At 37.2% G+C, this 12,543-nt stretch overlaps 1 protein-coding gene across 2 annotated transcripts in view; it reads right to left on the minus strand.

Moving 5' to 3' along the window:
• Nucleotides 1–10,223, minus strand: part of LOC144958566 (muscle M-line assembly protein unc-89-like) — a 57,590-nt gene extending 47,367 nt beyond the window's left edge. For both annotated transcript variants that reach the window (XR_013642471.1, XM_078890631.1), the window contains exons 1-2: nucleotides 10,135–10,223; nucleotides 7,474–7,549 (exon numbers count right to left, since the gene is read on the minus strand). Coding sequence is in view for 1 of the 2 variants with exons in the window: in XM_078890631.1 (XP_078746757.1) it covers nucleotides 7,474–7,528 (55 nt within the window). In the remaining variant the exon portion in view is untranslated. The remainder of the gene's footprint in view (nucleotides 1–7,473; nucleotides 7,550–10,134) is intronic.
• Between the last annotated feature and the right edge of the window lie 2,320 nt (nucleotides 10,224–12,543).

Raw genomic sequence — 12,543 nt, forward strand, 5'->3', positions numbered from 1 at the left:
CAAATCTCATAAGCTAAAGCTGTAAAATTTCTCTAAGGTGACACAAAATGCTACAATGTTGATAAGAGGGAAGAATATGGAGGTTATTCCCTTATTACTTTTGTGGAAAATTTGCCACAGATTGTTATACTTTTTAATGCCAGACCCAGGCTATCAAAACGGGTATCAATAGAGATAATGTAGTCTTTTCACCAAAAAAGTTTTTTATCATATAATGATGATGCAGAATGATTAAAACTGTCACGTATAGATAATTATTTTATAAACCCAAACCGCCTCTAAATTTCATGACTTTTGTTTTGTCAGAATGGGTTTTAAGGTCTACAAATCGTGATAACCAATCCACGTTGGATATTTTTTCCTTCAATATTCTTCTGGGCATGGTCGCAATCTTTAAATCTCGTCGTCAATCCCCAAACATGCTCTCTTGCATGGCCGTTGGTCACTGTCCTCATCACCTTATCAATGACAACAAGAAAGACTGTAATTGAGATTACACATTCTTGCCTGGCTCTTGTCTGTTCATGAAGCCATTCACTTTGTTGTTGTCCGTCATGGCGTACAAAGCACTGGTTGTCTTCGTACATACACTTTACTTTGCTGATGCCTTTTTTGGGAATTCATAAGATATTAGTATTTTCCAAAGTCATGTATGATGAGTACTGTCAAAAGCCCTTTGAAAACCTATATAAATGACATACAAGGAATAATGCTACTCTATGGATTGTTGGACAATTTCTCTCAAGACAAATATATCTGGTCAGTGTATTTTATTCCACTTCTGAAACTTGCCTTTTACTCTCTGAGAGTTCTGTCAATCCCGTGTTTTAGATGTTGTAAAAGAACCCTGCAAAATATTTTTCCAGGAGTAGAGAGTAAAATGAGTCCTCTCCAATTTCTAAATTTTGAAAGGTCACCTTTCTTGTGTAGTTATACAATGACACCCTTTTTTCATGCATTAAAAATTCTCTCGTTTTTTTAAAGGAGTAATTTGTGCTAATTCTAGTTTGTCCGGAAACATTTTTGTTCTGATTCATTTATTTATTGTATTAAATAGATAATTAGTTCAAGTTATATTTCAAACAATAATAATCATTTAAACCGTGAAACCAATTACGTATAAGATCATACACTTCCAAAATCACTCAATTTGGCCTCATGATTTCGATTGGTGTATAAAGTAATTAGAATTTAAATATATTGAAATATAAATTTCACAAATTGACTGTAAATATGTTTTTATTTGCCATGAGATTTTCAACTTTTTAGGTTAGACACTAAAGAAGTAAGAGACCTCCAAACAAGGGACAGTTTTTCAGAGCCACCCAGTATGTCTATAAGATTCAAAATTGTTAACATTATAATAAATGTCTGAGGGCACATCCGGCAAACATGCAGTTACACATTGATTATCTAATAATGGTTTCCAAGTCATGTTGTCACTTCCTATTAACAATGCTCACAGCAGTAAAAGTGGTTATCACTTCGAAATCGGTACAGCCAAGGCCTCCTTCTCTGGGTGATGTCGACATTCTGGTGCAAAACTTAGAACCATTATGGCATGGAAAAATTCAATTAATATGAATTTTGATTAGCAACAGTGCTAAAAATAAAAACCACAGCCTGAGTGTTTCTGTTGAGTGTACACTGGAAGGGCCGTTTCTCTACAGGTGTGACGTCGCATTTTTGTCCCTATTACTTTTACTCATCAGATTTGATCATACCCATGGCTGGAATGACAAGAGATATTCCAAATATGCAACCATCCCCACCATCCCCAAAGGAAAAACTTACTACCAATAACAGAGCTAGCAGAAGGCTGGGCAGAAGTCCAAAAGAAAAATTCGGAACTTGACCCACTAAGATAAGCACCCAAATGCTGAAAAAAGAATAATAAGATCGTCTGGTCTATGATACAATAAACATATTTTGTGAATAATACAAAATAGTGTTTCTTTTGAGAAAAGATCTGATCTAATTTCCTTCTCTATCATTAATTTTATTATAAAAGTCATCTCATTTGGCAGCAATTCGAGCCGACTTAAATAGGTCTGTATTGCTACTCTTTTTCGTACCAGGGAGATCATCGGTTCTAGCAGACCTCTATTACCATAACTAAGTTTGATTGCTATATACTAGTGTAGGAGCTAACTAAATAGATATACCACCTGGTTGGACGTGGAGATATTTGATATAATATTATAACATTGAAAGATCTCATTAGATTTAATACTCTCCTGAAAAGACCACTATAGCCTGTTAGGCGTCCAAACTGCTTGTAGCCAGGTAATCATTCACATTTGAGACGAGTGGGATGAATTGTGTAAAGTGCATTACCATAGGACATGATTAAAGGACTAATTTTTTACTATGCCCGTCACCTATCCGGCCATCATCACAGTTGAGATGTAACAAGACAAAACACCGAAACGTTGAGCCACCGTTTTAGGAATAATATATTCAGTCAGATGCTATTCATGTTTTCACTATCATTTGTTGAATTAAACAATGACAAATTGTAAACATTACACAGTTCAAACATTATTAGTAAACAATCGTATCTAAACTGTATTACATGGTGCTTGATAAAAAAAAAGGTAGGATTGTAATTTGAGATTTATTGTCAATGAATAGGATTGGATTGATTAAAGCGAAAATATATACGCTGACAATATCAACTACTCAAGAAGCATGGAATCTAAAAGTGAATCGATCCAAAACAAAATATACAAAAAATCTACATAAATTTAAATGAATGGAAAAGTGTACGAAAACTAGGCAATTTGATTAACTAAAATGAAGATATCAGAAAATGAAAGCATTGGCCACCAACGCATACAGCCAACTCCAAAATGTGTAGCGGGGCAGCTTGTCTGTCCAAGGATAGTAAGGCGATCCTTCCCACCGTTAGCCTGTGGTAGACCATTGGGCAAAGTCGAGTAACCACTTAGTCTCCCTACCAGGGTTACATGAAGTCACGGCAGGCAGGTGATGGATAGGAGAGGGGAGCAGCCAGGAGAGTTCATGGAAGTGGTCAACTCTCCACAGCGTCAGGCAGAGGATACCATTAGGTACAATGGCTGAGGCTAACCGCCCAGTATGGGAACTGCCCTCAGAGAAAGTAATTGCAGCCTACTGTGAGTAACAATCTGCAAAGTAATATCATGTCACAAAACATAGTATGTCCTCACAACAGCCCTTGATGGGGATCAGCACTGTAGTGCGATCAACTAGCTCGGTATGGAATGCCATGCGCAGCGGGTGGTTCCAGACCGTCATCAAGCTACTGCTTGCAACTTCATTTTAAAAAAGTAGGAACTTGGAACGTGCGGTCAATGTTCCAAGCAGGAAAATTGGAAAACGTTCTACAAGAAATGAACCGAATGGGAATTAACATCTTAGGGATTTCAGAAATGAGATGAAAGGGAGCCGGTTCCATGATCTGTAATGGATGTTAAGTATTCTACTCTGGTGGTGAAACTCACGAACACGGTGTCGGTATTATACTCGATCCGAAAACATCAAAAATGTTGAAAGGCCATGAATATATTTCCAACAGAATCATTGCGGTAAAATTGCAGAGAAAGCCTTTTGACGTAGGTATAATCCAGGCGTATGCTCCAACAACAAGTCATACCGATGAAGAAATAGAAGAGTTTTACGAAGACCTAGAGAAAGCCTGGAAACTATTTGGATCTCAAGACATCAAGGTTGTAATCAGAGATTTTAATGCCAAAGTTGGAGAGAGAAAAATTGGAGATGTTGTTGGATCACATGGTTTAGGACAGATCAATGAAAGAGGAGAGATTCTAATAGAATGGTGCAAAACGCATGACATGTTCATCAGCAACACATGGTTTTACAATCACCCGAGGAGGAAATGGACTTGGGTGAGCCCTGGAGACGAGACGCGTAATCTGATTGATTACATTATCGTACAGAAACGGTTCAGAAACGCCGTTCAACTGACAAAATCAATGCCTGGGGCAGACTGCAACAGTGACCATATACCAGTTGTAGGTAGAATAAAATTAAAGATGAAAAAGCTCAAAAGATCTAAAACACAAACAAAATTTCACATTGAATATCTAAACACCAATGACAAACTAAAAGAACAGTTTTCTGTATCTGTAAAAAATAGGTATGATGTACTTAGTAATACATCACAGTTGGAAGAAAAATATCTTGCATTTCAGGAACTCTATCACTGACTCACTCGAGGAACACATTCCTGAAGTAACTAAGAAGAAACAAAAGAAATGGATAACACAGGAAATATTGGATCTGATGGAAAGGAGGAGATGTGTTAAGGGAAATGAGGCAATGTATAAAAGCATAAATAAAGAAATAAAGAAAAGATTTAATGAGGCAAAGGAAGCCTGGCTGAATGAGCAATGTGAACAAATAGAAAGAGCTGACTATTCAAAAGATCCAAAAAACCTTCCACAACACGATCGAGGAAGTGAACAGGAAGAGTAAATGTACACAAACAGGCTGCATTAAGGCTAAAATGGTACAGTGCTGATGGATGAAAACAGCATATTACAACGTTGGTCGGAATACATCGAGGAGCTGTTCCATGATGAAAGAGGGAACAAACCGCAAATCTATAACTCCATAGAAGGACCACCTATCTTAAAAGCTGAAGTGGAGAATGCACTCAGAAAGATGAAGAGGGAACCTGGACCTGACAATATTCATGTAGAATTGATTGAAGCACTTGGAGATTGGGGAATTGATAAATTAACTGAAATGGTAAATTTACTTTACGATTCTGGGGAGGTACCCAGTGAAATGAGCAAATCAATATTCATAATGTTACCAAAGAAATCGGGAGCCAACGAATGTGGACTTCATAGAACAATCAGTTTAATGAGTCATAATATAAAAATATTGCTTCGTATCTTGATGGAGAGAATGAGGAATAAGATCAGACCAGAAATCAGTAATCTTCAATTTGGATTTGTACCAGATAGTGGGACAAGAAATGCTATTTTCACATTAACAACATTAATAGATCGCTATCTTGAAATGCAAAAAGATGAGTATATATGTTTTATTGATTACAAAAAGACCTTTGACCGTAGAAAACATAAAAGAGTTATTGACATTCTGCAAAAGTTGGATATAGATGGCAAAGACATTCGACTCGTTAGAAATATTTACTGGGAGCAAAAAGCGGCTGCTCGAATTGATAGTGAGGTCAGCGAGTACACACACATACAGCGAGGTGTGAGGCAAGGATGTGTCCTATCTCCCGACCTTTTTAACATCTACAGCGAGTTCATTCTACGTAAAATAAAATTGAAGGCAGGAGTGAATATAGGGGGACATATCATCAACAATCTAAGATATGCGGATGACACTGCTCTAATCGCAGAATCAGAAAAAGAGTTACAACAACTACTCGATAATGTGACCAAACATAGCGAAGACATGGGGTTAGAACTCAATGTGAAAAAAACAGAATGTATGGTTTTGAGCAGAAATAATGTTAAACCACCCTGCAAATTATCCTATCAAAACGAAGAGATCAGGAGAGTTGAAAGTTTTACATATTTGGGATATATTATTACATCTGATGGTAGATCCACCCATGAAATTAAAAGAAGAATTGCTTTAGCAAAGAAAACATATAATCAATTAAAGCAAATCATGAACAACCACAACATTGAGATGGCAACAAAACTCTGGGTAATGAAATCATACGTGTGGTCTGTGCTTCTTTATGGCAGCGAATGTTGGAAGATTAACAAAGAATGTGAACGTAGAATAACTGCAGCCGAAATTTGGTTTTATAGACGCATTCTTAGAATCTCATGGAAAGATAAAATAAAAAACGACTATGTATTAAAAGAAATTGGAGTACGACCAACTTTGGTAAACACCATCAGAAAAAGACAGTTAAAATTTCTCGGACATATTTACAGAAAAAACGGTATTGAAAAGATTGTACTTACGGGTAAAGTTGCTGGGAAGAAATGAAGAGGGAGACAGAGGTTAGATTACATTGACAATCTGAACAGATGGATTGGTGGAGGAGGAACAGGAATCGAGCTATTGAGTAGATCTGAGGACAGATATGGTTGGAGGGCCCTGATCGCCGATGTCTGCAACAGGCCTGGCACTTGATGATGATGAAACAATTGCGGCGCGTAATCTGAATCTATTGTGAAATATGAAATATCCTAAACTTCTATGCACAGTTATAATGTTTATGTTTGGGAAGGATGATTGCATATATTTTTTTTCGAAAAAAGTTGCCCGTTGCTATGGAAAGGACGCCATATTGTAAAATAAACAACAAATCCTAAAGCGTCAAATGCTTTTTTGTTTATTAACCCATTGCCATAATATTTTGGCCAGATGTAGAAAAAAGGAAAATAAAGAGGCTCTAGAAGCCCGATTTTTAATTTTTAAATTAGAAACTTAAAAAATTAAGTTCAAAGTTATTACTCGATTATTACTTTTAAAAAGTTACATAATTTCAAATTACTCATAATTTTTTTTTTTCAAAAATCCGGCTCCTAGAGGACCTGCGTATTTGTATGACACTCATTTGTAGAAAGTTTGAAGAAGATTGGTTGAAAACTGAGGGAGGAGATTGGTTTTTGGTGACGAAAATAGCAGTTTTTAGAAAAACGCATTTAACAGTCAAAGTAAACGAGTTTAGGGAAAAACTCTCCTCTCGCTCTCTGATTGGATTGTGACCACATGACATAATTAAGAACAAAGTGATTGGTTGTTGAAGATAGAGGAGAGTTTTTACTTTTCATTGATATGTTTTGCCTTTACTTAGTTATAAAGACTATTTGATATTCTTTCATGAAATCTGTCCACTGAAACAAAAAATGGGCAGGATTTAACCATACCATGGGTCACAAAATACGTTATTTTGAGTAGAAAAAAACTGAAGATGAAGTTCTCATGCAATTTTTTTATGCAGACAAATGGTCACCTGACAACAGCCCACCAAAATCTAATTTTACCAAACTGTGTCAAAATTCATCATTTTTATTGTCGCCCCCCCCCCCCCCCCTTAAGTATATTATTTGACCATCATTTGTATCCACTTTGTGATATTATGTCTTAGTGCGCCTTATGTTGAAAACTGAAGTCTAAATCTAAATTATATATGCGTCTTGCAGTTGCCCTGATTTCTCTTCTTGGATATTACGATTGATCTATCCCGTCCTCGACTAATGTACCCCCCATTATCATTAATACCAGTGATTTGTGACAGATGGTATTATTGAATCCCTCACATATTTCAATTTAAATTGATTACGATGTAAACCTTTTATACTGAATATACTGATGGTGATAATGATGATGGTGATGATGATGATGATGATGATGATGATGATGATGATGATGATGATGATGATGATGATGATGATGATGACGACGACGACGATGATGATGATGATATTTATGATGATGATTATCATTATTATTATTATGATACTATACCTCCAAAAACTACCATTGCAAGGAGTAGAGCTGTTATCACTCCAAAGATGTACATGGTGTTTGTTTTGTTTATAACCTGATAAAAATGGAAACCAAACCAATAATAAAATTGAAATTCATCTTCAAAAGTAAATATTTATTGGACATTGCAACTAATTGAAAGCCCACAGTGGCTAAAAGATTACGAAGTGGTTATTCAGTATCAGATACTGAATAGTGCTAGCCAAAAGATTAAGTAATGTAATATAAGGGCTGTGAAACTACGTAAATTCTCCCGTCACTGATAATCAGAGCGCATTCTGAAAAATAAAATAAAATTTTGGCTACAAAAATCGTCCTTCAAACATGAACCCTCATCTTGTCAAAAAAATAAAAACAACAAAAAACTATAAAACCATGGACTTTGTTGAAGATTTCCTTGAGTCCCAGATTTTAGAATTGTTGGCAAGCTGAGGGCCCCACTCCTAACTACTGTTTAGTCGATTAGTATTTGAAGGACGAATTTTCTGGATAAATTTTTGAACGGTTGTGTGTGCAGAGCGGTCTCATTTTGTGTTTTATCGGGGGATTAGTTGGGGTTTTTTGTTTGTATTTTTTTTGTGTGTGTTTTTTTGTTTTGCTTGTTTGTTTGTTTGTTTTTTGTTTTTTTTTTGTTTGTTTGGTTTTTGTTTTTTTTTTTTGGGGGGGGGGGGGGTAAGGGGGGGGAGAGGAGGAGGCCTTCCGCAACTTCCTCGGTCAAACATCTCTTTCAATAAGTATTTTAACCGTGGATCTTTTGTCAGGCGTTAATTTATTCAATTTGTCAATATATAGTAACATTTCAAAATCTCGAGAACAAACCTTGATAGATTGGTGAAAGTTTTAAAAGTCTTAATATGACCATTGCTTTGGTTCTTCGCCGCCGTTTTTTTTTTAAAGTATTGTAAAGGTAGTGCAAAATCGTCCTAGGTTGTGTTTTGGTTTTGTTTTTTCCATTGGGGTTAGCTCGAGGTTGGAGGATTTTTAGAAAATAATTAGTATTAGTTATAGGTCTTAGTAAAGGTGCTAGGGTGTTTTGTTGTGTTTATATATATATATATATATATATATATATATATATATATATATATATATATTAGGGTCAGTAAAGGTACTAGGTTTTATTCTCTGTTTGGGTTAGTTGAGGGAATATTTGGGTTAATTTCTTTAGCACATGAGCTTACGCAAAGCCTCCTTTTATTTTTCTATTAGAGTTAGCTCGAGGTCCGATTGCTTTTTTTCTCTCTTAGTATTAGTTATAGATAGGCCGTAGTGAAGGTCCTAGGATTTTTGTTTTCTTCCTATAAGGATTAGTTAAAGGAATATTTGGGTTGTTTCCCTTAGTCCTTAGCCCGAAGAACGTGCGTAAGGTTTCCCGCAACTCCTTCAATTCTAACTTTAAATAACAAATAATAATAATAATAATAATAATAATAATAATAATAATAATAATAATAATAATAATAATAATAATAATAATAATAATAATAACACTAATAATAATAATAATAATAATAATAATAATAATAATAATAATAATAATAATAATAATAATAATAATAATAATAATAATAATAATAATAATACATTTAAATCGCGCATTTTCATTACTGTGTGATGATCAATGCTTACGTGCGTTACAAATGATTATTTACATATTATATAAAACCTATACCACAATGGTATCAATAGCAGCAGTGTACATTGGCCTTTAGTTTGGTTTAGGTGAGAAATTGTCATCTTTTACTTTTAACCAATTATATATAACGATATAATCAGGGAGACCATGTCGGTCAAAGGCTTCTATTTGCCTGACTAAATTATTTATGAAACATTTTTTTAAATGCCGACAATAAATAAATATTTGAATTGAATTGAATTGAGACATTCCGTGCACGCCCGAGTCGCTTACCTTAAAGTTGAAAGTTTTATTTCTCGGGAGACCTTCCGAAAACTCCTTGGTATAGCATCTCTTTCAGTTCGTATAATTTACTTAGGTTTTAGTTTTTCTTATGGTTAGTTGAGGGAATATTTGGGTTGTTTCCCGTATCACGGGGAGCTTTCGGAAGGCCTCCCTTGTTAGGATTATAACGGGATCCGGTTGTAACGCCAGGGAGCTTTCCACCACTAACCGTAGCCATCGTTAATTTAACTCTCTCCTTACCCGCCATCTTCGGGATTTTCCCCAAAACTTCACACCCAACAAACACAAAAATATATTTTTATCACTCTGACATAATATTAGCAGTAAGATTCTTGCGATACATAGTTTCTTTAGCAAAACATGCGCTACAACACACTGTTCATTTTCTTAAAATTTTATGATGTAGGCTACAAAAGAAATTTGAATAAGAAAAATGTTGGTTGTATCGTAATGAATGTGACGATTTTCCTATGGTTGGTAAGGAGAGGGTTAACCTACGCACTGACTGTGGTGACGAACCAAGATGGCCGCACGACTTTTGCTCCACTGGAAATTTTAAACAATGAAATTAATGAAAAATGTTTTATAATATATATATAGTAATATTATACGATAGTATACGAGTTATACTAATATAACACATATGACTTTTGTTCTGTTTCGTGATGGAGCGTTAAATGAGAATCAAACAATAACTCAAAGATTAAAAATAAACTCACCTGCCTACGAAGCCATTTTTTTCCTTAACGTAGATCGTGTTTATCAATTGATTCTCCTTCCGATGTTTGTAACCAAGACAAACATCTATGACGTCATTCTTGTCCATTATAATATTTCTTCGTGATGTAAAATTTATAACGGGAAGTTTTATCTTCTTTCCTTATGATATGACCTAAATGTGTTGTTAATCCATATAAATTTTTATCAGCCTTTTATGAATGGTAAAATCACAACATGAAGTTACGCCAATGGTTTCAACTATTAAAATGAAACAATTGTTTATGTTAAGTGTGTACAAAGTGTGCTGTCATTTTGAACCCAGGTTGGCATTGTTAGTGAGTAGTGCACATGAATCTCGTGTAAAGTAAAACTTAGTCAAGCCTGCGGGGAGTTCAGTGTACTGTGTATAATATTATTGTTAACGTAAGCCCTACAGAACCAGCTCGACGATTTGGACTTTGCAGATGACTTGGCCTTGCTGTCCCACAATCACCAACAAATGCAGGACAAGACAACAGAGATAACAGCAAAGTCATCACAAATCGGACTCAGGGCCCATGAGGGTAAAACAAAGGTCCTCAAAATAAACACCAATAGTAAAGAACCAATCAAACTGCACGAGAGCAAACTGGATGAGGTTGACCATTCACGTATTTAGGCAGCATATTAGATAAACAGGGTGGCACAGATGAAGACGTAAAGGCAAGAATTGGCAAGGCGAGGGTAGCATACTTGCAGATTAAAAACATCTGGAGCTCCAAGGTGGTGTCAACCCGAACCAAAATAAGACTCTTCAATTCAAATGTCAAGTCAGTCCTTTTGTATGGAGCGGAGACCTGGAGGACCACGAAGACCACCACCGGAAAAGTACAGACCTTCATCAATAGCTGCCTCAGAAGGATCCTCAAGATTCACTGGCCAGACAGGATCAACAACGCAGACCTGTGGCAGAGAACATCTCAAATGCCAGCAGAAGACGAAATCAGACGACGCCGATGGAGATGGATTGGGCACACCCTGAGGAAGCCAACCAATACCACCGCTAGGCAGGCGCTGAGATGGAACCCCCGGGGAAAACGGAAGAGAGGGCGGCCTAGAAACACCTGGCGGCGAGACCTAGAGGCGGACATGAAGAGGATGGGACACACCTGGGGAGAGTTGGAGAAGATGGCCCAGGACAGAGGAAGATGGAGGACTGTTGTCGACGGCCTATGCTCCACTAGGAGTGACGGGCATAAGTAAGTAAGTAAGCCCTACAGAAGTTCACTCATCCCAGACCCTTCGTTTTTGTTTTTTATATACGGTAAAGAAGATAAATCCCAAAGTATGGTACTGTAACGAATGAAAAAAAATCGGCTTAATGTCACTAACAATTCTAGTGTTCGAGCCAATTATCATTAAAATCCATCAGAAGATTGTGAAGATATCCACGTCAACGCGTGCGCACGGGCTACGGAACGGACTATAAGACGTTGGGTCTCATAGGCTATGTTTGCTTTTGTTTTTAAGGGGTTTACGGCGTTTGCAACACATTTAAATTTAGGTCATTTCAGCGCAAGTAGAAAGGAAGGAAATGAGATAGTCATCATCATCATATCTTGTCGCGCCAGTGAGTCAGCCAGTCCCGGGCAGTCTGGTTGCATTCCCTCAGGTCAGCATTGGTGCAGTGAGGTCCCAGCGAGCATTCAGACAGGATGTGGTCCATGGTCTGTCTGGGGTGACCGCATGGGCATTCAGTGCCCGGTGAGATTTTCCATTTAAAGAGGTTGGTGGCGGTGTTTCCCACTTTTGCTCTAGCTCGGTTCAACGCCACCCATTCTTTTCTCTTGAGGTCTGTGCCTGCTGGGAGCTGTTCTGTTGGGGGCTGGAGGGCATCGTTTGCTGTCTTGTCCCATTCTACCCATTTGTCCAGGCGGAAGAGTGCTGAGTGGTCTGGGTGAAGGCTCTCTACTGTGAGGAAGCTCTTCCTTGATTTGAGCCTGCTTTTGGGGCAATTGTGGTCATGAAGGGGGTGTCTCTGGTCCATTTCCTGTTTGTATTTTTGTATTTGGGCATGAGTTTCCCTCCGGATGTGTGGTGGGGCTATTCCTGCTGCACGGTAGACCAGTGGTAATGGTGTTGCTCTCAGCTGGCCCGTTATGATCCGGCAGGCGTTGTTGAGCTCGGGGTCTAGCTTGGAGGCATGGCATGATCGGGCCCATACAGCTGAGCAGTACTCCGCAGTTGAGTAGCTGAGGGCCAATGCTGTGGTCCTTAGAGTTTTAGGGTCAGTTCCCCAGTTCATGTTTGCCAGCTTTCCAAGGAGGGCATTACGCGTGGACACTTTTGCCTTGATAGTAACACACACATACACACACACACACACACACACACATATATATATATATATATATATATATATATATATA

The sequence above is a fragment of the Berghia stephanieae genome, chromosome 13 (genome assembly GCF_034508935.2).
Source record: "Berghia stephanieae isolate SIO BIC M18660-M18661 chromosome 13, UCSD_Bste_1.3, whole genome shotgun sequence".
NCBI classification, from domain to species: domain Eukaryota; kingdom Metazoa; phylum Mollusca; class Gastropoda; order Nudibranchia; family Aeolidiidae; genus Berghia; species Berghia stephanieae.